This window comes from Lethenteron reissneri, chromosome 27 (genome assembly GCF_015708825.2).
Source record: "Lethenteron reissneri isolate LAM-NWPU_2019-01 chromosome 27, ASM1570882v1, whole genome shotgun sequence".
NCBI lineage: Eukaryota > Metazoa > Chordata > Hyperoartia > Petromyzontiformes > Petromyzontidae > Lethenteron > Lethenteron reissneri.
The window spans coordinates 786,738-813,756 of NC_083805.1; the positions used below are offsets into that span (position 1 = coordinate 786,738).

Sequence of the window (27,019 nt, forward strand, 5' to 3'; positions counted from 1 at the left end):
CGCCCGTGTCCCCGTGTCGTGCTAGCCACTGTGGCAGATACCTTCACAACCAGACGATTGCTGCACTCGAAGCAAATGGCCGGTTGCATGAGACACATTGAGTGGCATCTCCACTGCGTTCGTCACTGACATGAGGCCAGGCGAAGAGGGACGCGTCACTTGAGGAGTGTGATGGAAGAAGAGGATTCCTCAAGCCGCACCTCCACCAGCCTCACCTCACCCTCGCCAGACACATTCACCTCACCCTAGTAGTCAGCTCACCCTAGTAGTCAGCTCACCCTAGCATCCACCTCACCCTCGCGTCCACCTCACCCTCTCATCCACCTCCCCCTAGCGTCCACCTCACCCTTTCATCCACCTCACCCTCACATCCACCTCACCCTCGCGTCCACCCCACAGGGCCCTCCTGATCTAGTGGACGACTCCCTCAGGACTCAACGCGCCCCTGAAGGTGCCGATGGGAGAGTCACGGACCAGGACCCCCACATTGTTCCCCTCACGGTTTAACCCACTCGGATCGATCTGTTATCAGATTATAAGGGACGCCTGAAGGCCCTCTCGAGGTATAACAAGATCGATAAGCATACACACCGCGTCCCCTTCACATACCCGTCTCTCCACATACAAAGAGAAATATAAAAGTAATTCTAACACAACCCATGATCACAAGGGCCTTCTGGGAGTGCATCATTTCAGCAGTATTGATTCAGCACAAGCAAACTCCTGAACCGGTTTTGACGTTCAGTGTCTCACCAGCAGAGCCAGGCTTCGCTTGAATCAATTCTGGTGAACTTGTCGGATGTTGTTTGGCAAGAGACCTCTCCCCTCTCTCTGTCAGATGATGGGTCCTGGGTCAATGTCACGAATGCCGAACGGCGCTTCTCAGATCCCAGTGGGGTTGGAATGACGGGCCCGGCGACAGCTGCAAGTCCCGCTCTGGGTGATCGTCACCCGCCACCCCGTGCCGGGTGACGGTCCCCTTGCTCCTCGGGCAGGGAGCACGGGGGGGTGGTGGTGGTGGGGTGGTGGTGGTGGAGTGGTGGTGGTGTGGTGGTGTGGTGGTGGTGGGGGGGTGGTGGTGAGGTGGTGGTGTGGTGGTAGTGGTGTGGTGGTGAGGTGGTGGTGTGGTGGTGGTGTTGTGGTGGTGGTGGGGTGATGGAGTGGTGGTGTGGTGGTGTGGTGGTGGTGTGGTAGTGGTGTGATAGTGGTGGTGAGGTGGTGGTGTGGTGGTGGTGGGGTGGTGGAGTGGTGGTGTGCTAGTGGTGGTGTGGTGGTGGTGGTGAGGTGATGGTGAGGTGGTGGTGTGGTGGTGGTGGGGTGGTGGGGTGGTGGAGTGGTGGTGTGGTGGTGGTGTGGTGGTGGTGGGGTGGTGGAGTGGTGGTGTGCTAGTGGTGGTGGTGTGGTGGTGGTGTGGTGGTGTGGTGGTGGTGTGGTGGTGGGGTGGTGGAGTGGTGGTGTGCTAGTGGTGGTGGTGTGGTGGTGGTGTGGTGGTGGTGGTGGTGAGGTGGTGGTGTGGTGGTGGTGTGATGGTGGTGGGGTGGTGGAGTGGTGAGGTGGTGGTGTTGTGGTGGTGGGGTGGTGGAGTGGTTGTGTGGTAGTGGTGGTGTGGTAGTGGTGATTAGGTGGTGGTGTGGTGGTGGTGTGGTGGTGGTGTGGTGGTGGTGGTGTGGTGGTGGTTTTGTGGTGGTGTGGTGGTGGTGGCGTGGTGGTGGTGGTGTGGTAGTGGTGGTGAGGTGGTGGTGTTGTGGTGGTGGGGTGGTGGAGTGGTGGTGTGGTAGTGGTGGTGTGGTAGTGGTGGTGAGGTGGTGGTGTGGTGGTGGTGTGGTGGTGGTGGTGTGGTGGTGGTGGTGTGGTGGTGTTGTGGCGGTGTTGTGGCGGTGGTGTGGTGGTGGTTTTGTGGTGGTGGTGGTGGTGAGGTGGTGGTGTTGTGGTGGTGGGGTGGTGGAGTGGTGGTGTGGTAGTGGTGGAGTGGTAGTGGTGGTGAGGTGGTGGTGTGGTGGTGGTGGTGTGTGGTGTGGTGGTGTGGTGGTGGTGTGGTGGTGGTGTTGTGGTGGTGGTGTGGTGATGGTGGTGTTGTGGTGGTGGTTTGGTGGTGTTGTGGTGGTGGTGTGGTGGTGGCGTGGTGGTGGTGGAGTGGTAGTGGTGGTGAGGTGGTGGTGTTGTGGTGGTGGGGTGGTGGAGTGGTGGTGTGGTAGTGGTGGTGTGGTAGTGGTGGTGACGTGGTGGTGTGGTGGTGGTGGTGGTGGTGTGGTGTGGTGGTGGTGTGGTGGTGGTGTGGTGGTGGTGTTGTGGTGGTGGTGTGGTGATGGTGGTGTTGTGGTGGTGGTTTGGTGGTGTTGTGGTGGTGGTGGTGTGGTGGTGTGGTGTTGTGGTGGTGGTGTGGTAGTGGTGTGGTAGTGGTGTGGTAGTGGTGTGGTAGTGGTGGTGGTGTGGTAGTGTTGGTGGTAGTGGTGGTGTGGTGGTGGTGGTGTGGTTAGTGGTGGTGCGGTGGTGGTGGTGTTGTGGTGGTGGTTTGGTGGTGGTGTGGTGGTGTTGTGGTGGTGGGGTGGTAGTGTTGGTGGTAGTGGTGGCGTGGTGGTGTGGTGGTGGTTGTGTGGTGGTGGTGGTGTTGGTGGTGGTGTTGTGGTGGTGTAGTGGTGGGTCGGGCCCCGTGGCCGCGGCTCCCATTCCTCCCGGCGGGTGGCGCTCGGCTCGGGGTGCGCAGGCGGCGCGGCTGCAGCATGAACATGGCGCCACGTCGCGCACAAGTTGCCGCTCGCGGCTGCGCAACACTTTTCTCGCCGCCGCCGCAGCCGCAGCAGCAGCCGCAGCAGCCGCTCGCATAAACTTTGTCCGCTTGCTGTGGCCGCGTCGAGGCTTGGGGGATGAGTCCGGCGAGGTGGGGCCGAGGCGGCCCGGCCGCGAGCTGAGAGGAGGCGGAGGAGGAGGAGGCGGGGAGAGCGGCAGAGGGACGAGGGACGACGCGGCGCCTTTCTCCACCCCATGGAACGCCTCAAGTTGCGAGCTCCGGCCGCCGCCGCCGCTGAGGAGGAGGAGGAGGTAGGTTTGGGCCTCGGGTACCGGGGAACCCCTCGGAAGCCCTGGGGGGGGGGGGACCCCAAGGGGCCCCCTCTCGGCCGCGCACCGGGGGTCCCTTGTCCCCCTCGTCTCGCAAGATCTACCGCGACGGGGGAACAATGGGGGCGCGGGTTTGAGGGACCGTTCCTGCTCCATAACAAAGAGCCAGGGGCCAAGTGCATGGAGGTGGTGGTAGTGGGGATGACGACGATGGTGGTGGTTGTGAGGGGGTGGTGATGGGTGAGTGCTCATTGTCCGCGAAGTCGTGTTGGATGGGGGGTGGGGTGGGGGGGCGCAATCAGGAGATGGAACTCCAAGTGAGGGTGAGGGCACAAGTGTTGAGTGATTCAGTTCCCCTTTTATTGTTTCATGATCACGACAGACGTGGCCTGGGCAGGGGGTGGGTGGGGGGGGGTCGTGTGGCCTCCGTGTGACTCGAGGGGTTCCCTGTGGGCACTCCTCTGACTGCGCGCCTTGACGTGGTGTGCCGCGCGCCATCCGCTGAGAGCGCCGCGGGGTCTCTACCCCCCAAACCCCGCTTCACCGAGAGAGAGAGAAACATTATATATATTATATATACTATATATAATTATATATATTATATATACTATATATAATTATATATATTCTATAAATACCCCTCCGGAAATCGCTGGAATACAGGAACGCATTTGTTTGCGGCGCCTTCTCGTCGCCCCCGCGGGCCTCTCCGGCACGACGCCCGCGCGCGATCCTAAATATAGCGGCCCCCCCCCTCTCCTGCCCCCCCCCCCTCTCTCCTGCCCCCCCTTCTCTCATGCCCCCCCCCTCTCTCTCTCCTGCCCCCCCTTCTCTCATGCCCCCCCTCTCTCATGCCCCCCTCTCTCCTGCCCCCCCTCTCTCTACTGCCCCCCCTCTCTCCTGCCACCCCCTCTCTCCTGCCCCCCCCCTTCTCTTATGCCCCCCCCTCTCTCTCTCCTGCCCCCCCTTCTCTCCTGCCCCCCCCCCTCTCTCTACTGCCCCCCCCCTCTCCTGCCCCCCCCGCCCCTCTCTCTACTGCCCCCCCCCTCTCTACTGGCAGGGGGGGGCAGGGTCCCCCCCCCTCTCTCTCCTGCCCCCCCCCCTCACTCTACTGCCCCCCCCTCTCTCTACTGGCAGGCGGGGGGCAGGGGGGGGGGGCAGGGTCCCATCGCCTGCACTGGTAGAGAACCTGGCTCCAGAGGGCCCCTCACACAGACCCACCTCACACAGACCCCTCACACAGACCCCCACACACAAACCCCCACACACAGACCCCTCACACAGACCCCCTCACACAGACCCCCTCACACAGACCCCCTCACACAGACCCCCTCACACAGACCCCTCACACAGACCCCCTCACACAGACCCCCTCACACAGACCCCTCACACAGACCCCTCACACAGACCCCTCACACAGACCCCTCACACAGACCCCGTCACACAGACCCCCACACACAGACCCCTCACACAGACCCCCTCACACAGACCCCATCACACAGACCCCCACACACAGACCCCTCACACAGACCCCCTCACACAGACCCCCTCACACAGACCCCCTCACACAGACCCCTCACACAGACCCCCTCACACAGACCCCCTCACACAGACCCCCTCACACAGACCCCCTCACACAGACCCCCTCAGCTGCTGCAGCCCCACTGGAGGCAGCGGTGTGGTGTGGTTGGCACGGGCCCTGGCTCAAGTTGTTAAATGGGGACACGTCCGTCCAGTTGCCCTCCCTTTCCCTTGCTGCCTCGTGGCCCAGCACCCCTGTGGTCCATTACACTTGGCCCAGTTGCACCGTCACCTCCATTGGCGGGGCCCTGTTGTCATTTTCGTGACGCATTCGAAAGTACTAATGTGTATTCCTCTTTCATTTAAAACGATGTAAATTAAATTACATATCAGGTGTGTTGTGCAACTGGACATTGGGTGTCAGAACCACTTACCAGGACCTGGGACCCAACTCTGATCCTCTGCCGGTGGGGTCCAGGGTCCCAGGGCTACTCACTGACCATGAGCCAGGCTTCATGTCACCACCATTGGCTGGGCCCCATATGAGCCAACGGTAGCCTCGTACAAGAGACCTCGGAAGTTTATAGTTCTCCGAAACCTGATGATTGGTATCGGCGATCTAGGAGGTTGATAGATGTGCACACGTCTCACACACGTAGGTGCTGGACACCTGCCAGAGGCTCGGTGCACGAGTGCATTGTTTGAAATTAATAATGAAACTTTATTCCAAGTTTAAGAAATACTGCGAGTATAATTTATGGCCTACAAATAAACATCGTGGAATGCTCTTTGGCGTGAGCGAGGCAGCTGCACTTAAAGCGCGCCCTGGTCGGGAGGCGGCAGAGTTGGGGGTCAGGGTTCCACTTGGCCCAGTTGCTCATTCTGAGTTGTGCTGTCTTTCTTGGCTACACCTGCTCACTGTGTCTGGCTGTTTCTGTACCTTGTGTCCAGCGGTGACGACAGTGTGTGTGACGATTCTCAAAGGCTGTGCCCATCTGTGTCTGCAGTTTGCTTTTGGCTGTTGCTGAATGCTGTTTCTAGCTGTGGAGGTTGTGTTTGGCCCTGCTGCTTATATCTAACTGTGCCTGCAGATTGTTCACAACTGTACTTGTAAGCCGCCTGGCTCTACCATGCAGCTTTTGCTCGGCTGTAGTTGCGCGTTGTTGTTCGTACCTGCTCGTTTTGTTGGGTTGCTGCTGAAGGCTTTGCCTGGCTGTATCTTCAGGCTGCGTCTGGTCGTGTTAGCAGCCTCTGTCTGGCCGTACGTAAAGCTTGTGCTCGGCTGTATTTGTAGGTTTTGATTGTGCATGCTCGCTGTGTTTGGCTGTATCCGCAGGCTGTGTCTGCCTGTACGTGACAAGCCGTGCCACGCTCTTTGTCGTTCCAGGACTGCGACCCTCCAGATGCTGAAAGTGGCGCCGGCGGCGGCGGCGATGCCGACGTTGCTGCGCCGTGCACGAGCAGCACGGGAACGACGGTGCCTGGCGGGAAGGGAGCCCTGGCGGAGCGGGTGCGAGCGGCGGGCGTCGCGTGCCAGGCCGGTGACTTTGCCGGTGCCGTGCGGCTCTACGGGGAGGCGGTGGCCATGAGCCCCCAGAACTGTGCCCTCTATTGCAACCGCTCGGCTGCGCTGGCGCGGATGGGTCAGCACCAGCGTGCGCTCCAGGACGCCGAGACGGCGCAGCGCATCAACCCGCGTTTCCCAAAGGTGAGCGAAGGCGGTGGTGATGGGCAGTCATCTTGGTCAGTCAATCCATGGCACCTGGATCTGTCCCGTGACCTCTTCTGCCAGTAGGCGTTCGACACTTCACGTGGCCTTAATGTGCACATAGCCTGGCACAAACACCGTGGTGACGTCACCGCCACTTAGTGGCGAATGGCAGTTGTTGTTGTTGGTGGGACAGTGCTCATGATGTGGTTCGTGTTTCGAGAAGTGGGTGACCAATGCAGGCTCCGTGGCGACTATCCGGTCTCTCTTTGCACTTCGGCTGATCAGTGTTTGCGTTGATAGATATGAGTGTATTCACTTGTGGTATCATGTATTAAAATCGATTCTCATGCTCATGATATACACGATCAAATTGTGCGTGGGACAGTTGATATTTTAAATGTATTTCTAATGAATATTTGTGTCACAGAAGTCCCTACAGATTCTACATTCACCACAGTGGTGAAAAACTGTGATTTATTTAATCAAATTGTGACTTTTTTTGAGAATTGATTGAAATGTGAGGACGGTGAATCGTTATATGCCTGTCAAACAGTTTTAATTGCAATGGGATGTTTGCGGCAGATGCAAAGTCTCTCAATAATCATTTACAGCATTTTGCCAATAGACTGCTGGATAAAGGCCTCCCCGCGCTGTCAGTCATGGGGGTTATAGTGGTCAATGTATGTATGTTGAACTTCTTTCGCACCGTACGTAGCCAACCGTGCTAATCAGAGGTGCGGTGCAGGATGGTGAAGGGGGGGGGGTTGGGCCCACAAATGTGTTTTGATGCAATTTGTCACTCAAGTCAGCCATGTCTGGGAATCCAACTCAAGTCATCGGGTTTATTGCTTACCACTGCTCCGCCACTCCACCCTGCTTTCTCATGAGGAGGACCAAAAATAAAGAGTGGTTTTACACTTAATTAAGCATCTGCAGTGCTCACTTTCTTTGTACAGTCCTGATTTATGGAGAAAATTCCACATTTTTATGACAGAAGTAAGCCACGGAAAAGGATATCCACTCTTGAATTTGCACAAAGTGGTACATATTTTGTCTACCCCAGAGGGATACAGGGCTGAGTTGACCCCCAAGCGAGATTCGAACTTGGAACCTTGTGATGTCGGGATGTGTGCTCCCACCGCTGTATCACCTGGCTATTTAAAAGTGGGTCTTGGTCACCATTAACGAATCGGAATGTGGGCCTCACTGTCAAGCTCTGTACACACAGTTCGTTCAGCCTCGCTTCTGTGTTGAACTCTGACCTCACTGGAGAGAATTGCACCGAATTGTCATGGGACGTACTCTGCTGCGTGGACATATGTGTGCAGACAGCGGCACTCTCCTGCACATGTTCACTACATTTGCTGGATATGGTGTGCCGTTTGTATAAATATTTTTTTACGGGTCGCCAACCCGGACAGACGCGGCTGAAATTAATCCCAGGCCGTAGCCGAATGCGAAGCGGGGTTTTGTCCCGTGGCCACGAGACTCGGCAAGCGGAGGCCGGCGGCGGTTAACGGTGTTCCACACAGGGTGCCGTTGCTTTTTCTTGACAATGGCGGTTGTGGTGTCGCCTCTGTTGCGACGGTGCTCGTGGTGCCAACAGAGACCGGCATTCCCACTGCGTTGCCGGGTATTCCCGGGCTGTTACTGAGGCCAGGTAACTGTGGCTGAAAATATCTCTTACAGCCTTGGCTCTCTCCCTCTGCTTGTACGCACAGACGCTCAGGACACTTACCCGCGCTCAACGAACACACACATCCGTCTCTGTCTGTGCTCCGTGGGAATGCCCTTTTGCCAAACAATGCCCTGAGTAAGTGCGGTGATTTATTTGGTGAACAGCGTTTATGTGGCTCGCTATTTCCGTGCACATTGTTGTTGTGGTGCCATTTTTTTACACGACGGATGGGATTGTGCTCTGTCGGAAGCGGAGTTTTCACGAGCCAGGGAGTAGGAGAGGCAGTTGAGACCGGCGCTCCTCACGCATGGAACCTTCACCCAGCCCCAACTCCACCTTCAGGCTTCTCCCTGTGCCCTCTGTGCGAAAGGCACGAGGCTGCTCTAGTGTATCCTGCGCGTGTGTGAGCGTGTGGGTCGGCAGCCGAGCAGACGTGAGCAAGCAGCACGCTTGACTTGACGTTTCCCTCTGTTGGTTTTTTTCTTGATAATTGTTGGGTGGTATTTTATTAACATTATTGCGATAGAGGTGAGGAGTGGTGGTGCAGTGCTAAGCATGCTGCACTTTGAACCCGGCAAGGAGTTAACACCAGTGGCGAGTGATATCTGAATCAGTCCTGCTATACCAACCTGCACCTCGCCAGACAATAGTCAAACAACCCCCACGATCGACATGGCATTGGAAGGCCTTCATTCAGCAGTGCATTGGCAAAGGGGCTGTAAATCATTATTACATTGTTTTTATTACTTTGTGGTGGTTGGCTTTTCACATTAAATTAAAACTGTTTATTTTCTTTTGAGGCCCATGCCAGTGCTGTGATGGGTGATTGCACCATGCGAACGGGAGACTTGGGATGAATGGAGAGACCTGCGATGAGATGGGGAGACCTGAGACAAAGATTTGGGCAAAAAACCAACAGCGTTCGGCGCGGGGTCTGTGCAGGAGGAGTGCACGTGGCGAGGGTTCAGGAGCAGTGTGCAGCGGTGGGTCTTCGGCGTGGGGGGGGGCGGCAGTTGGTCCGGGGCACGGGGCAGGCGTGAGCATGAGAGATCAGGGGAGAACAAGCCGTGACTTGAAAGGAATTCTGCGCTTGACCCACCCGGTAGGCAAGGTGTTCCCCGGGGAGGGAGCCGGGAGACGCGGGGCGCGGGGGGCCAAGAGGGGGGGGGGGTGCATTGCCGGCGTTGAGTGTTTAAGCAGCGCTTCACGGCTCACCTCCTCTCTCCTGGCGATGGTGGATGTGAGGCTTCTTTGGCTCACAGGCCAGCCTGCTCGCTTGCGCCGCGGCTTAAGAGGAAGCCCTGGGAACCGTCTTGGCCTTTAGCCCGGCCCTGAGCTTGCGTTCCAGCCTCCTGGGGGGGTGCGCCGCGGGGGTTTGGCTGGGAGGAGGCCGCAGGTGCTGGTGAGCTGCGCTCGCTGTGATCCGCGGCACGAAATCGGAGAGGCGCAGCCAGGAGGAGGGAAATGGAGCGGTTCGTCATCGACCAGCGGTGCCTCCCAGTCCATGCGGCGGGCCATGGACCACTGATCTTGCACAGTGCTGTGCGAAATGGTCTGCAAAATTGTCGCAGACACGACGATGTTTCCACAAGACACTTTATTATTATGTATTTACTCACCATTGTGCGTATACTTAGGTTGGTGATTAAAAAGCAAGTGAGACTTTTCATGCCGTTGTAATTAACGTTATACAGCACTTTCATGCACAAATAGCACCGTTTTTATAAAACGGTGCTATTTGTGCATGGTGCTCTGCGATAAATGTCGTTGAGGGCCAACATGAAACCTCTTAGGGTTTTCACGCGTATCATTGTAAATATGTAATGAATAGTACTTAACGTGTATATTTATATTTTACTGTAGATGTGTTTAATATTACATTCATCATCCTCATCATGAGGCCTGCTCCCCAAGCCGTCACCATCAATCGGGGTCCTGCGATGCACCCATTCATCTGGCAGCGTGCGAGCACCGTCTGATTTTAAGCAAACTTATTTTGTAAACAATCAACGTTGGTACCCCGAGCGATCGACTTCGTCTCGCAGTGGAATCGATTTTCCCACAAGTTTATCTGGGGGCGCTGCTGGCTCTGATTATGGGTTCCTCGAGCAATTTCTAATTTACAGCTCCCTCCTCGCCTGTGGACGGAGGCGAGGGCGTTTCAGCGCGAGCACGTGTTTGCATTAACGCGGCGCTTGCGTCCGTCTCCAAGAGCGAGATGCTCGTCGTTTTATGGTCGTCCTGTTTCTTTACGTGAGCCGTGGGAGCGGTGGTTCTTTCGACTCGCACGGAATGTTGCACTTGACTTGGTGCGAGCTGCCGAGTGCGAGGGGGATGCGCGGTTTGACTTTGTGTGGGGTGGATGGGTTGGTGGTAGTGCGGGCCGATATTGCCTATTGCAAGCTCGGTGGTGTGTTGGTAGTACAGGCTGGGAGGATTGTTCGTAGTGCAGGATGTGTTGGCAAATGTAATTCAGAGTGGGTGGGGGCTGGTAGTGCAGGATGTATACGTGTGTCTTCCTGACTGGGAGCGCTGTTGGTAGTGCAGCTCGGTGTGGTGGTGGCTACGTGTGTGGTGGTGGTAGTGCAGCTCGGTGTGGTGGTGGCGGTGGCTACGTGTGTGGTGGTGGTAGTGCAGCTCGGTGTGGTGGTGGCGGCGGCTACGTGTGTGGTGGTGGTAGTGCAGCTCGGTGTGGTGGTGGCGGCGGCTACGTGTGTAATGGACGTGAGCCGTGGCGTGGGGGCACACGGCATCGCAGCTCCATCTCTCGTTGTGTTTGGTTCCTGGGATCACCGTGTCACCGTGTATCCCTGGCGCTTCTCCCCTCTCCCCCGCCGCGTATCGCTTCTGATCTCGGCTGCGCTCAAACACCGCGACTGATCCTGGGAGCCAACCGCTGTGTTTTATTCACCACGTGGGAATGGATGAACGCGCCACGGGGGAGACGCGGCCGGGTTGGTTTCGCGCGGAATCACACGTCGCGCACTGTATGTACAGTGCACATACTGTATGTACAGTGCACATACTGTATGTACAGTGCACATACTGTATGTGCAGTGCACATACTGTATGTGCAGTGCACATACTGTATGTACAGTGCATATACTGTATGTACAGTGCATATACTGTATGTACAGTGCGCATATTGCAGAAGGTTTTAATGAAGGGCACGGATGAGTTTGGAGCGGTGTGGGGCACGGCCGGAGGGCATCGCGAACATTGGCAGGGATGAGGGAAGGTGGTGGGGGGGCATGCGCGCTGGGTGCACTGCCAGGCTCGGTGGCGGTGGTGGTGGTGGCGGCGTGGGGGTTTCCCGTCACAAGGGGACCGCTTCCTCCGCCTGTGGTTCCAGAGGAAGGGGGCGGGGAGGGAGGGTGGAGATGTGAGAGAGTCGGGAGAGTGGGGGGGGGCAACGCGGGAGAAGAAGAGCGCGAGGAATAGAGGAGGAGCAGGGGGAGAGGGGGGAGCTGGGGAGGGAGGCAGCGGGAGGAACAGAGCGGGGGGAGGAGGAGGGTGGGGGGGAGAAGGAGGGTGGGGGGGAGGAGGAGGGTGGGGGGGAGGAGGAGGGTGGGGGGGAGGAGGAGGGTGGGGGGGGGAGAAGGAGGGTGGGGGGGAGGAGGAGGGTGGGGGGGAGGAGGAGGGTGGGGGGGAGGAGGAGGGTGGGGGGGAGGAGGAGGGTGGGGGGGAGGAGGAGGGTGGGGGGGAGGAGGAGGGTGGGGGGGAGGAGGAGGGTGGGGGGGAGGAGGAGGGTGGGGGGGAGGAGGAGGGTGGGGGGGAGGAGGAGGGTGGGGGGGAGGAGGAGGGTGGGGGGGAGGAGGAGGGTGGGGGGGAGGAGGAGGGTGGGGGGGAGGAGGAGGGTGGGGGGGAGGAGGAGGGTGGGGGGGAGGAGGAGGGTGGGGGGGAGGAGGAGGGTGGGGGGAGGAGGAGGGTGGGAGGAGGAGGGTGGGGGGAGGAGGGTGGGGAGGAGGGTGGGGAGGAGGGTGGGGAGAAGGAGGAGGAGGAGGGTGGGGGGAGGAGGAGGAGGGTGGGGGGGAGGAGGAGGAGGGTGGGGGGAGGAGGAGGAGGGTGGGGAGGAGGGGGAGGAGGGTGGGGAGGAGGGTGGGGAGAAGGAGGAGGAGGAGGGTGGGGGGGAGGAGGAGGAGGGTGGGGGGAGGAGGAGGAGGGTGGGGGGGAGGAGGAGGAGGGTGGGGGGGAGGAGGAGGAGGGTGGGGGGAGGAGGAGGAGGGTGGGGGGGAGGAGGAGGAGTGTGGGGAGGAAGGCGGCCCACAGATCACAGCGGATTCGTGCGACGAGGAGGCTGAATGAAGAAGAGGATGAGGAGGAGGCGAGTGGATTATTTTTGCTGCTCGGCACCCGAGGGGAACCGCGAGGGGACAGGGAGGCGGGGGGGACCCGGCTCCCGGTGAGAGTGCGTGGAGAGAGGATACGGCCAGCACAACGTAGCAGCACGACACAGAGCAGCAGACACAACGTAGCACACGGTGCTGCCCCGCACAGGGCCACACCGTGTCTACAGTACTTGCACGCAATGAGGGCAGCAGTCCACAATCACAATGCTGCAGGGCAGTACAGCGAGCACACAGCCTCACACATAGCACACAGCCTCACACATAGCACACACAGCCTCACACACAGCATACAGCCTCACACATAGCACACACAGCACACAGCCTCACACATAGCACACAGCCTCACACATAGCACACACAGCACACAGCCTCACACATAGCACACACAGCACACAGCCTCACACACAGCATACAGCCTCACACACAGCATACAGCCTCACACATAGCACACACAGCACACAGCCTCACACACAGCACACACATCACACAGCCTCACACATAGCACACACAGCACACAGCCTCACACATAGCACACAGCCTCACACATAGCACACACAGCACACAGCCTCACACACAGCCTCACACACAGCCTCACACATAGCACACACATCACACAGCCTCACACACAGCACGCAGCCTCACACATAGCACACAGCCTCACACATAGCATACAGCCTCACACATAGCACACACAGCACACAGCCTCACACACAGCACGCAATCTCACACATAGCACACAGCCTCACACATAGCATACAGCCTCACACATAGCACACAGCCTCACACATAGCACACAGCCTCACACATAGAATACAGCCTCACACATAGCACACACAGCACACAGCCTCACACACAGCCTCACATAGCATACAGCCTCACACATAGCACACAGCCTCACACATAGAATACAGCCTCACACATAGCACACACAGCACACAGCCTCACACACAGCCTCACATAGCATACAGCCTCACACATAGCGCACACAGCACACAGCCTCACACACAGCACACAGCCTCACACATAGCACACAGCCTCACACATAGCACACAGCATCACACATAGCACACAGCCTCACACATAGCACACAGCCTCACACACAGCCTCACATAGCACACAGCCTCACACATAGCACACAGCCTCACACATAGCACACAGCCTCACACATAGCACACAGCCTCACACATAGCACACACAAGGCACAGCATCGCCTCGGGCAAGAGCAGCTGTCCAAGGCACAGCGGTGGTACACGCAGCACAATAACAAAAGACATCTAAGACTGCAATAGAGCACGCAGTGCAGCAATAGCACGCGCACTATATATCACACAGCATCGTGCCAATGGCACACACACTGCATAGCAATATCCCCACCTACGATTGGCACGGTCGGCTACGTGCGGTGCGAAGGAAGTTCTATAAACATAGATATCACACGCAGCACCGTACCAATAGCGCATAGCAGAGCAGTAACGTCACGCTACACGCACACGCCCGGAGTGAGTTGTTAGTGAACCTCGCAGGGTCGCGGTGCGGGGGGGGGGGTGCGCGGGGGGGGGCCCTGCGCCCGCTAATGGTGACGGTGATCGCACGGGAAGGGACGCGCCCTGCCCCCTTCCGTGCGGGGGGGGCGGGGGGGGGGGGGTAGGGGCGGGGGGGTCTGGGGGCGGGGGGGTGTAGGGGCGGGGGGGGTCCCTTCGGGGGGGTCTGGGGGCGGGGGGGGGGGGTAGGGGCGGGGGGTGTAGGGGCGGGGGGGTGTAGGGGCGGGGGGGGGTCCCTTTGGGGGTTTCTGGGGGCGGGGGGGGTGTAGGGGCGGGGGGTATAGGGGCGGGGGGGTGTAGGGGCGGGGGGGTGTAGGGGCGGGGGGGGGTCCCTTCGGGGGGGTCTGGGGGCGGGGGGGGGGTGTAGGGGCGGGGGGGGTCCCTTCGGGGGGGGTGGGGGGGCGCGTCACGCGTCACGCATCGTGGGCGTCATTGTCCAGATGGGTCCCGAGCACGCGGTGATGAGTTTAGCAGCGGCAGCAGCGGCACAAGAAGGATCGAGACGTGTGCATATCATCAGCAGCAGTCGGAGCGTTAGAAAATAATGAAAGAGGAATTATCATCGTCAGCTGTAGCGTCAGAAGGAAGCTGAGCATCATCAGGAGCAGACGAGAGTCATCGGCAGCAGCAGCAGCAATAACAGCAGCAGCAGCCGAACATTGTAAGCAGCGTTACCATCGGCAACAATAAAAGAACACATTTGAGCAGCAACATCGGCAGCGAAATGCATCATCAGTAGCGGTGGCAACAGAAGACCATCATCAGCAGCATCATCAGCAGGCGGCAGGGGAGAGGCAGGCAGCTGAAGACGGGGGGACACGGGAACGCATCGAGACGCAAGGATCGTAGAGCAGGAGGGGGAGGAGGGGGCACGGCGGGCGGGCGGGCGGGTGGGAGGCGCGCAGTCGCCCGCTCTCCTCCGCGGCTCCCCGACTCTGCTCCCGCGTCCCGTCCCACCCTGGGCCCCGCTTGGTGGCTTCGTGGGAGTCGCGGGGAGATGTGGAAGAGGTAGTCTAGGAGGAGGAGGAGGGAGAAGGAAGAGGAGGAAGAGGCGCGGACCGCGAACAAAGAGCGGTGGGGATGTGACTCGGCGCAGCTCCATTGATGCGGGGAGAGGTCGGCTCTGGGGCCCCGGGGACCCCGGCAGCACAGACCCCGTGAACCCCTCTTCGCACCCCTGACGACCCCCTCCCCGCGGTGACGAGGGGAAGGACGAGGAGGAGGAGGGGGGGGGGGCAGCGAGGAGGTGCGGCGAGCGGCACCGCCCGTGCGCGCTCAGCCGTCACTCCTCACTCACCATGATGAAATGGCAGCCGAGGAAGAAGGTGAGCGAGGGGAGAGCGTGGGGTGAGCGAGGGGTGAGCGAGGGGTGAGCGAGGGGTGAGCGAGCGGTGAGGCCGAGTGACGCGGGCACGAGTTAGGGGTGAGACGGGATGGCACGTGGGCGAGTAAGCGGATTGTAGAACACGGACGAGCGAGGGGGAGTGCGGTGGGGGTAGTTGGAGGGTCATTTCGGGTTGAGTGGGTGAGCGAACACGGTGGTGAGCAGACGGGAAGTGAGCGTGGGGTTAAAGGGATGGTCTGAGGGTGGCAGGGGTCCGGGTGCTGGTGTGGTGGTGAGTCGAGGTGGGACAAACGTGAGATGCGTGTGTGTCTGTCGGGGTGATACAACCTGGGCGAGTCTGGGTGTGTACCACAGGGGTCCCCTGTGGGGTTGCTGTAGACCCCCTCCCGACGGGGGTCCCGTTGTAAGCCGATGTAATCACGACCAGGCCTTTGTTCCATTGTTGTTGTTGTGGCTGTGATGATCGCGGCGCCACGTGGGGTATCCCCCCGCCCCCTGCTTTCCCGCGCCAGCACGCGTCTGTGCTGCCCAACACGTGCAGCACACGTGCCGTGATGCCGACAGCACAGCACGCGTGCAGCACATGTGCCGTGATGCCGACAGCACAGCACGCGTGCAGCACACGTGCCGTGATGCCGACAGCACAGCACGCGTGCAGCACACGTGCCGTGATGCCGACAGCACAGCACGCGTGCAGCACACGTGCCGTGATGCCGACAGCACAGCACGCGTGCAGCACACGTGCCGTGATGCCGACAGCACAGCACGCGTGCAGCACACGTGCCGTGATGCCGACAGCAGAGCACGCGTGCAGCACGTTTGCTGTGCTGCCCACAGCACGGCACGGGTGCAGCACACGTGGGCCTCTGCGAACAGTTGTCGGTGATGCAGAGGAGTAAGGGGTCTGCCGTGTACTGCCCTGGAAGGTTATGAAGGACACGTGATATCTTTTACAGATACGACTGGGGTGGGAGACGGGACAGACTTAAAACGCAATGCCCCCCCCCCCTCCCATAAACTAGAATGGAGAAATCAGAATGGAATGAATGCTGCTATAGACTGACACTGTAGACACCTCCTTGGACATATCCTGTTTACCATTATAATCTAGGGGCATTCGGTTTTCTGCCCTGTAATTCGTTTTAGTCTTCGCTGGGGAGTTGGCTGGAATAGTGTATGAGACGATCACTTGGTCCTCCACTGTGCTGGAACAATGGCTGTACTGTAGTCGTGTACTGTTGGTAGATAACAAGGGTTATGTATTGTGCTTCGAGATCAATTGGGTGTCTGTCCCGTATTGAGTGATGTGCTGTGCTGGACATTTATGGAGTCCTCTTCTGCATTGGCAGATGCCTGGAGCCATGTCGCGTGTTGAGTAGTGAATGGTGTTGTGTATTGCGCAGCATTAAGCGATCATTGGGTCTCCTTCTGCTGTGGTAGAATGTGACTGGAAGCCATGTGCTGTGTTAAAATAGGACTGGGATCATGGGCTGTGGTAGATTCGTGGGGCAGTGTATCGTGTTGGAATGTGAATGTAGTCGTGGACTTCTGGGTAGATAACAGGGGCCGTGTCCTGTGTTGTGATAACTTGGGTCCCTGTATCGTGTTGGGATCTGACTGGAGTGTCGTGTACTGTGTTGAGAGAACATTTGAGCTGTGAAATGTACCGTGTTGGTGTTGCGAGATTCTGTTTAGTGATGCCTTTTCGTTCTCTAGTGTGTTAGAAATTGACTTGAGTTCCACACTGCATTTTCGAGGAAGTGTATTGGCGGGTGGGCCCCACACGGGGGTGCAGGGTGGGCCATGCGGGTGGGGCCCGCACCGGCGTGCAGGGTGGGCCGTGCGGGTGGGCCCCGCATGGAGGTGCAGGGAGGGCCGTGCGGGTGGGCTCCCGTACTGCAGGAGCCGTCGCTGCGTGAACACTCGTTGAATGGGCTGCGCCGTCTCGGCCGTCTCCGAGTAGCCCGGATTAGCCTGCAAATATTTGCCACCGTCGCACGGGTCAATAAACGCGCAGCCTCATTCACTCCGCTCCGCACACTCCGCTCAGCCTCCGCGTCGCCGGGGAGAGGGAAGCGAGGGAGGTGCGGAACGGGAGAGAGCCACGTTCACGTCCAAATGTTGATTTTAATTGGGCCTGGCCACACAGTGAGTGCTTTCTCTGCTGATTCCTTATTAGCTGCACAAACAAAGGTGGTATCTTGTACTGCCTGTGGGTGATGCTCACCGGGAGCCGATTCAGTGCCGTAGGTACCGAGCGTGCAGGCTGCGCGATGGCACCGGGGACCATGAACAATCGTGGAAGTTTGATTCTTAGTACCAGGGCATTGAATTCCTTGTACCAGGGCCCATGCTGTCCACACCACACCTTTGTGTAGAAGTGCCCGTGGGTGAATGGGACCGGGAGCGATGTGATGAGGTGTGGACGTGAGCTGGACGTGGGCACTCGTGATTAACACCTTCTATGGGCTCAACCTTTCTGCCTACCTTTCATCTCACTCAGCTCCCTTCCACGTGCTCTCATACCTCCTCTCGTCTCACTCAACTCTCACACACTCTCAGCTCCAGCCCGCAATCAATCTTCGCTAAGTGGATGGTCATTCAATCTCCTCTGCTGCCCTCTTGGTCTGCAACTCCCCTGTCTCATGTATCCGTGCTGTAGACTCCCTGCCTCCAAAGACCTTTCTCTTCTCCTCTGCCTGTTTTGCCCTGTAAGATAAACATGCCCGCTGTTTCTGCACAGGGTCTTGAGATGCGATCACATTCAGACGTTTGTGTAAATGCTCATGATGTCAGGCCTGCGACGATTGCTCTTCCGAGTGAGGCGGAGAAGCTGCGTGTGGCCGCTACGGGGGTCACACAAAGGAGCCACCGCTTGCTAGGCGCCACGAGCAGCAGCTGGGGCCCGGCCTCCGCTTGTCCCCAGAGGGGCAGCAGGGTGCGGGCCGTACCAGGCCCGTCCCATGTCCCGGTTGGCGTCGAGCCGTGTGGGTAACGGGCGCTTGAAGCCACTAATCCTGATTGTGCAGGACGGCTCTCGGTGACAGACACAGGAGGCCGGGCCAAGCCTCGCCACCTGATCCCCTAAGCCTCTACCTCCTCCCCCAATACCACTTCACACCATCCCCCCCCACCGCCACAACCACCCTGTCAAAGGGTGCGTGACTTTCAGTCCATCTGCAGTGAGAAGAGGCGGGAGGGCAAGTGAGGGTGTGAGGATTGGAGAAGGGGGGAGGGTGTGAGAGCAGTTTGGTGGCAGTGGTCCCGAGCACGCATTAATCACCATCGTCCTCCCGTGCCTCCCCGCGGATCAACCTTTTTGTCTAAACGCCGCCGCCGCTGTGTTTACACACAACTCCTGCCAGCGTGAGCTGGGCAGCAGTGGGAACAACTGCCATGGCGTCCAGTCACCTACGTGGACAGGGAGTGAGAGAGAGCAACAGTTGGAGGGAGGGAGGGAGGCGGAAGAGATAATAACGATGGAGTGAGGGAGGAGGCGGAGGAGGCAGACACCCTCAGCGTTCTGGTGCCAGCAGCCCCCACGTCTTAATTCCGTCTCGGTTTAATTACGCCTGTCAGAGGGATTTTTACGCTAGCAATTGTGTCTGGAGTTAAGATCTGCAGCTCATTTAGATAAACGTGTGCTCGGCGTCTCCTCCAAATGCCCGCGAGCTGGAAGTGGGCGTGCGGAGCGGGGACGGAGCGCCCCGCGGTGCGAGACGATGATGGGCGCCTTGTCGCGCGCTAATTACAGCGTTGGGCAGAGATGCGCGCCTCCCCGCACCGACTGCACGGGCGTCACCGGCCGCACCTGCGTTCGGCCACACGAGCCTCGTGCAGCGGCGAGCGGCCTTCGAGCGTGCAGGCGGTGCAACTGCGCCAGGGACCCACGGACCGCAGCGGCCCGGCCCAGGCGCCGGGCTACGAAGAGGGGGGGATTGACCTGGGGGCCCCGTTTCATATCCTTGCACCAGCAGGAGCCATGCCAAGCATGCTGCACGCCACTGGTCTCTGGTGCTAACTGCTGCGCAACCACTCCACCCCAACTAAATGCAAATGATATGCTAATTTTCTATTTGGGCTAAATCAAATCGCGACCCTGAATCGTGCCGAATGATCAAATAGCCTGCGGGGGCTGGTGGATGGTTCCTCATCCAACGAACCCGGCTCGGTCGCCTGCTCCCCATGGCGCCGCTTCTCAGCTGCGTGCGGCGCACACACACCGTGGCGCCGTTCCACCGCCAGTCTCCTCGTGACGGCTTTATTCGGCGCACGCCACGCTCCGCCAGGACGGCGCGTTCCGCCCGCACGCGCGGCAGGGCGTCGCACCTCTGCCGGGGTGCTCCGTGCGCACGCAGGGTGAAATCCGGCGCCGTGGAGCGTTGCTTAGCACCGACCGCATCGCTGTGCCTCGCCGGAGCGAGTCGGCGTGCCGCAAGGCACGATGGTGGCGCCAGTTGCGGTGATGGGGTCTGTGATGTCAGTCCAAATGTACGTACGTTGTATGTATGTTGAACTTCTTTTGCACTGTACGTAGCCAACCGTGCTAATCGGAGGTGTGGGAAAAGGACAAAAAACTCAACGTAAAAAGCAGTTCCTCTTAAAATCTTGCTCGTCCCTATTAGGGTGTTGTTGGAGAGTGGTGATGGTGAGAGTGAGTGTATTCAGAGGTTGATATTGGGCTTGTTAATATACGTCGATGCTATGAAACTTGTACAACGGATAATCGAGAGGAGGAGGAGGTTGTACTGCACACCTCATGGTTGTACTGCACACCTCACCGATGTGTTTCAGCACGTACCGCGTGCTATCCGGTGTGATGTCCAACATTTTTTTGCACGTGCTGGGAGCTTCTTTAGGACCGACTCTAACTCTTCAGTTCTTGCAGTAGCTCCCGGCATGTGTCGGACATCGCTCCCTCCGATGCTCGATACAACGCAGAAGACACGTCGGGGAGCTATTTCTTGTGTTGCGCCGCCTGATGGGACGTTTAATTTGACACGAGGGCAACGGTAACCGTGCGGCGTGCAGGCCTACTTCCGGCAGGGCCTGGCGCTGCAGTACCTGGGCCGGCACGCCGACGCCCTGGCCGCTTTCGCATCCGGCCTGGCCCAGGATGCCAAGAGCCTGCAGCTGCTCGTCGGGATGGTGGAGGCCGCCATGAAGTCGCCGCTCAGAGGTGCGTACCCGCACAGCGGCTCCACTTGGGCCCCAGCTGACCTCACCACGTGACCCGCGTGGTGGCCTCAGGGGGCCGCCACAGCACACCTTAATTTGACCTGCGCACAGGCAGGTGCAGGCCTCTCGCTGAGGCTAAAGTAACACGGGTGAATTGCTGGTTCCTGATGGTTCCTGATAGGTACACGAGGCCAAATGTAGCAAGCAAGCTAGCTGGCACGCCATGCCGGCTAGCTGGCACTCCACGTTCCGTGAGTAGTCTTGTCAGCGTTTGATAAATGCAGTGGCATTTAGCTCCTGATTCCCATCTTGACAAAATCACGAAATCGCATTGCCCTTGGCGTTTTGTATCGGATGTCTCCCGCTATCGGTGGTGGGAGACATCGGTGCAGTTTGGGTTGAAAAGGACATTTTCTGGTGCGTGCAGATTCCCATAATCGTGGTCGTGTGTGTGTGTGTTTTTATGGAAATCTGTACTCAGTGGGTCCAATTCATGGATGCTAACATCAGTAGCTGTGTGTAAACGTCTGCACTACGGTATGCACCGTGCATACCTTACCATAGTTGATGTTGCGTGACCAGGTGAGAAGTTCAGAGTCCCATGAGCCAGGGTGACCAGGGTCACCACAATGACAAAAATGAATCAAAACAACCCAGCAAGGAAATTACGCAAATAGGTGCTTACTAACAGCGCTTGCCCCAACAGTCTGTTAATGCTACACGGGATAACTTTTTTGTGTGTGCGTGCATGCGTGTGTGCGTCTTGTCTGTACTGCTCGCCCGCGCGTCTCAGGCTCACTGGGCCCGACGTACGAGCGGCTGCAGAAGATGCGTCTGGACAAGAGCCCCTTCGTGGTGGTGTCGGTGATCGGCCAGGAGCTGCTGGCGAGCGGCGAGCACCGTGCCTCTGTCGTGGTGCTCGAGGCGGCGCTCAGCATCGGCTCGTGCAGCCTCAAGCTGCGCGGCTCCGTCTTCTCGGCGCTGAGCTCGGCCTACTGGGCGCTGGGGCAGCCGCACAAGGCCATCGCCTACATGCAGCAGGACCTACAGGTTGCCAAGGCCCTCGGTGAGACTCCGGCCGTCGCTGCTGCTGCTGCCTCCGCTGACATGTTTTGCCGATGTTTGTTTGTGTGTATCGCGTTTTTGTGTAGCATCACTGCTTTACTCGACGCTGTATTGCACGCCGTACCATATGCCGTACCGTGTGCTGTGTACCGTGTGCTGTGTCCCGTCTGGCAGGTGACCCTGCGGGTGAGTGCCGGGCGCTGGCCAACCTCGGGGCAGCCCACTTCTCCCAGGGGAACTACAAGGAGGCCCTCAACAGCCACCGCCTGCAGCTGGTGGTCGCCATGAAGCAGAAGAACCGAGAGGTGAGGCCACAGGCCTGGCCCCCGCCTGCTGTCGGAGGCCCTTGATCCCCTGAGGATGCTCTGGCCATCGGTAGCTCTGTCTCTGCTGCCCCGGCAGCAGAGACAGAGCTGCCGTCCTTTATGTTGGTGCTGGGCCCCAGCCGCTCCCTCCCTCCCTCCCTCCACCCTCCCTCCCTCCCTCCACCTCTACCACAGTTTAGTTTTTGTTTTTGATTTTTGTAAAGCGTCTTGAGATGTGACTGTATGGTCGGCGCAACGTGTGTGAGTCACTTGACGCACTGTACAGCCTTGCAAACGAGATGTTCCATCTCAAGGGATTATCTAGGAAGAGCATTGTATTCAATACAATATAAAATATATTAATATAAATTGATGTTGTTGGTGTAGCGGGCCGACGTGTCGTATCCCTGCGGGACTGCGCACATAGCTGCACGTAGCCACGCGTAGCTCAGTTTGCGGCTCTCTCGCTCTTTCCTACCGTGCTCCGGCAGGGAGCCGCGGGGGCACTGGCGAGCCTGGGCCACGTATACGCGGCGCTGGGCGACCACCCCAACTCGCTGGCAAGCCACAAGCAGTGCGCGCTGCTGGCGCAGCAAGCGGGCGACCGCCTGGGCGAGGCGCGGCAGCTGGGCAGCATGGGCGCCGTCTACCTGGCCATGGGCGACTCGGACAGCGCCCTCGAGTGCCACGCGTGCCACTTGCGGCTGGCGCAGGAGCTGGAGCACCCGCACGAGGAGGCGCGCGCGCACAGCAACCTCGGTGCGTGCTGCTAGACCCGACTCTGTGCCTAACTCCGCATCGTGCTTTAGCTCGTGTCGTGCTCGCTGCGCCTGGCTTTCCCTTTTCACGTGCGTGCGTGTGTGCATGTGTGCATGTGTGCGTGCGTTGCGTTTGTGCTGGCACAAGCGTGGTGGTGACATCACCGCCACTTAGTTGTTGTGCGTGCGTGCGTTTTCCCGTCGCGGCAGGCGGCACGTGCCACGTGCGCCGAGACTTCTCGCGGGCACTGGAGCACCACGCCCGCGTGCTGGAGCTGGCGCAGGAGCTCGGCGACCGCGCCGGCGAGGCCCGGGCCTACGCGGGGCTGGGCCACGCCTGCCGCTGCCTGGGCGACCTGCCGCGCGCCAAGCAGCACCACCAGCGCCAGCTGGACGTCGCCATCGGCCTGCGGCACAAGGCCATGGAGGGTCGCGCCTGCTCCAACCTCGGTAGTTTGCCCGCGCGGTGCCGGCCCGCGCCCGGAGCTGCTCGCGTTCGATCGCGCGCAGAAATGCGCCGTCGATTTGGACGGCGCTACGCCACCATCTCTGCGCCATTCGGCCCGGCGGTTGGGCCACGCGTTAAGCCGGCGGTGCGGCGAGAGGCCCCGTGCGGCCGGATGCTCGCGCCAGGCAGTGCCTCGTCCGGGAAGCGCCGGTCTTATCGCCAGGAAGGAATTTCAAGTTCTTTAACAGAGGGCGTAACGCTTTATTCGGTGTCTGTGAAAATAGACCTGGTGTGCGTGCGCGCGTGGGCGTGTATGTGTTGTCTTCGGTGTGTGTTTTGGTCTTTGTGGGAAGCGCTAGTTTCTTGTTTAGCAGACTACGCTGCGAACCCTGTGACCCGCGTTCGATTGCTGCTGATGGTCAACATTAGTCACGAATATCTGAACCGGTTCTGGGCCTCCCCTAGATCGACTTGGCCTCAGATGAGTACCTTGTGTAGTGTGTAATCATCAGCACTGGGGACACAAAGGTGACGAGGTGTGATACGACCAACACCACCCCCTTGTGTGCCTTGCTGGCCTTCATAGGTGTGCGCTAACAGCAGTTGCCCCAAAAGGGTTATACGAAAGGTCTTTGTACAATATACGTGCGAGTGTTTGTGCGCACGCCAGCCCCCGGTGACACCTCTCTCTCTCTCCCTCCCCGCTCAGGAGACAATAGCGGCGCACATCACCACCCCTCAGAACCCCGGCGTCGCGGGCGTGGGGGTCGCGACCTTGGCTCGCGTCGCCAGCGCGGCACGTCCGCTGGCCGCCGTGCGGACTTTCGCTCGCTCCTCGGTTTACCAAGCGGCCTACGTGATTATGCAGTGTCTTGAGTAATTCGTACCCCGAAGCCAGCGTTTTAGCGTTACAATATTGGATTAAGGATTAGGATAAAAGTAGGCCCAGGAGTGAGCCTGCTCCTAGAGTTCTATTGGATTAGCGACTCGGGATTAAGGATTAGAACGGGGCTTGGAAATTCGCTGTTAGCATTTTCTTGCCACGCACGGCGGACGTTGAATAATTTTGCGATTTGTGGTGCAGGCGCCCCCCGCGCAGCAAGCGTCCCCAGTGGCTGCTGTAGCCGTGTGTATTTTATTATTTCATCCAGCAGAGGCACAGAGGAGCCCTGGGCCACGACTATCTGCACTGCAGCTCACGATTGCAACCGTGCTCCTCCGTGCGCACGTGTACACAGATAGCACATTGTGTTGATCCGCTGCTGGATGAGGGCTTCCCCATGACACGTGGGCCGTCAGGGTTATTTGACCGTACTTCACGACGGTGAGAAGGTCGCGGGAGTGCAGGACGACGATTTTGCTGCACTGCCCTCTGCTGTTGACGATGCCTACTGCACTGGTTTTGTGCACCGTGGTCTCGCCCATCCAAGAACTTTCCAGGTTGAATTCTGCTTAGCTTCCGAGATCTGATGAAATCGGCACATTCCGGTTGAGCCTGATTCGTACGTCGCGCTGACGTGTCGCCCCCCCCACCCACCCTCCACTCCGGCCGTGGATCCCGCGCAAATGTGTGGCCAGTGCTAGCTTACAGATGAAGCCTGTCCAGTGAATGTCATGATATTTAGTGAATAAAATAATAATCATGGGAAATCGAGTGTTGATCAATGAGCACAGGGCCAATCGCCAATCCACTGTAGTTAGAGAATGGGTGAATAGAAGCCCTGGAGCTTGAGGCTTAGGGCCGTAGTTAAGGGTGGGGGCTGGGGGAAAGGGGGGGGGGGTGTGGGGGTAGGGGTGGAGCCGTGACCCCTCCACGCCCTCGCCGGGCGCCGCGTTTCCTCCGCGCGGGACAATAGAGCCCCCCCCACCACCCCCACCCAGCAAGAGGGAAATCCTCCGCTTGGCTCCACACAGGAGCACGAACATACGGCCACAAGCAGACACGCAGACACACGGACGCACATGCTAACAAACACGCAGGCACATACTAAATACATCCCCCTGAAATGTCTGTACACGCACATTTTGAAGCAAACATATCGATAAAGCAATCAGTGTCATTCGATGAGAAGATTAATCTTTTCGAAACCCATCCAGGGCAGTGCAACCATGATCACAGTGCTACCTGTGAGATCCTTTCAATTAATATTTGACCCGTGTTCCACAGAGTCGGGGAGGCAGCACCTTTCCACCCACCCCACTACAGAGAGCAGTGATCATCGAACGACAATGAAACCAATATATATATTTTCGATTTTTGTGCAGTCATTAGTGAAAGGGCTGAGAACATCAACTCAATGCACCCGAGTACCCGGTTTAATGATAGGCGGCCGAAACCGAGATTTGAACCCAGGATCTCAGTGGTTCGAACTCGGCACTGTGGCCTCTGAGCCACTGGATCAAGAGTCGAGTGGTTCCACAGCGACGGGTCCGACCACTCCGATCTCCGGTACCCCATCCGTGCCGCCACCCTCTCACTTCCCACCGTTCCCCCGGCTTCCCCGCCCTCCAGGGATAATCCACCAAATGATGGGCGACTACCAGACGGCGCTGAAGCTGCACAAGGCGCACCTGCTGATCGCCAAGCGCGTGGGCGACTACGCAGGGCAGGGCCGCGCCTACGGCAACATGGGCAATGCGTTCAGCGCGCTGGGGCTGCACGAGCGCGCCGTGGCCTACCATCAGCTGGAGCTGCGCATCTCCACGGAGGTGGGCGAGCGCGCGTCGCAGGCCTCCACGCACGGGAACCTGGCGGTGGTGTACCAGGCGCTGGGCGCGCACGACAAGGCGCTGGCGCACTACTCGCGCCACCTGTGCCTGGCGCGCGAGCTGGGCGACGGGGCGGCGCAAGCACGCGCCCTCAGCAACCTCGCCAACTTCCACGCGTCGCGCGGCGACTTCGCTCGCGCCGTGCCCTACTACGAGCAGTACCTGCGCGTGGCGGCGGGAGAGCTGCAGGACCTGGAGGGCGAGGCGCGCGCCAGCCACAACCTCGGCTACGCGCACTACCGCCTCGGCGAGCACCGGCAGGCGGCGCGTTGCTACCGCCAGCACCTGGGCCTGGCCGCCGACCTGCGCGACAAGCCGGGCCGGGCGCGCGCGCTGTGCAATCTGGGGTTGGCGCACGCCGCGCTGGGCGAGGTGGCGCAGGCCGAGGACTGCCAGCGCCGCTTCCTGGAGTTGGCGACGGAGCTGGGGGACGAGCGGGCGCGGTTCCGCGCGCTGGGGAACCTGGCCGACGTGCTGCTGTGCCGCGGAGACGCGGACGGCGCCGCCGAGCTCTACCAGAAGCAGCTGGAGGCGGCGCGGGCGGCTCGCGACCGCGGCCTGGAGGCGGCGGCGCACGCAGGGCTGGGCGCGGCGCACGGATCGGTGCGGCGCTACGACAAGTCGTTGGCGTGCCACACGCAGGAGCTGGAGGCGTGCCAGGAGATGGGGGACGTGGCCGGGGAGTGCCGCGCGCAGGGGCACCTGGGCGCCGTCTACACGGCGCTGGGGCGCTACACCGTCGCCTTCAAGTGCTTCGACGAGCAGCTGGAGCTGGCGCAGCGCCTGAAGGACGCCGGCGTGGAGGCGCGGGCCTACGGCAACCTGGGCATCACCAAGATGAACATGGGGCTGTTTGAAGACGCCGTCGGATACTTTGAGCAGCAGCTGGGCTCCCTGCAGCAGCTGCCCGAGGGCTCGGAGGCGCTGGCGGAGCGCGGGCGCGCGTACGGGAACCTCGGCGACTGCTACGAGGCGCTCGGGGACTTCGAGGAGGCGGCTAAGTACCAGGAGCAGGCGCTGGGGGCGGCGCGCGGCGCCGGCCGCACCCAGGAGCAGGCGAGGGCCTACCGGGGCCTGGCCAATGCGCACAGGTGGTGCCCGCACTTCGCTACGATAATAACAATAATCTATGTTCATATGTTGAACTTCTTTCGCACCATACATAGCCAATCGTGCTAACTGCGAGGATCGGAAAACAATCGACGGCTTGTGGGCGAGCAGGGCTTCATCCAGCAATGGGTTGATGAAGGATGGTGTAGTGTCTGTGATGATATGCTCGTCTAAGGGTTATAGG

At 59.4% G+C, this 27,019-nt stretch overlaps 1 protein-coding gene across 4 annotated transcripts in view; it reads left to right on the forward strand.

The window, feature by feature from the left end:
• Positions 1-2,750: 2,750 nt before the first annotated feature.
• TTC28 (tetratricopeptide repeat domain 28) overlaps positions 2,751-27,019 on the forward strand; it is a 37,961-nt gene continuing 13,692 nt past the window's right edge. For 2 of the 4 annotated variants that reach the window (XM_061560987.1, XM_061560988.1), the window contains exons 1-8: positions 2,751-3,039; positions 5,966-6,286; positions 20,234-20,381; positions 21,174-21,446; positions 21,620-21,750; positions 22,242-22,509; positions 22,719-22,958; positions 25,469-26,816. In XM_061560987.1, the coding sequence (XP_061416971.1) occupies positions 2,983-3,039; positions 5,966-6,286; positions 20,234-20,381; positions 21,174-21,446; positions 21,620-21,750; positions 22,242-22,509; positions 22,719-22,958; positions 25,469-26,816 (2,786 nt within the window). In that variant the 5' untranslated portion in view covers positions 2,751-2,982. Of the gene's footprint in view, positions 3,040-5,965; positions 6,287-8,968; positions 9,070-14,811; positions 15,183-20,233; positions 20,382-21,173; positions 21,447-21,619; positions 21,751-22,241; positions 22,510-22,718; positions 22,959-25,468; positions 26,817-27,019 lie in introns of those variants that run through there. The other 2 variants (XM_061560989.1, XM_061560990.1) reach the window with 2 other exon arrangements.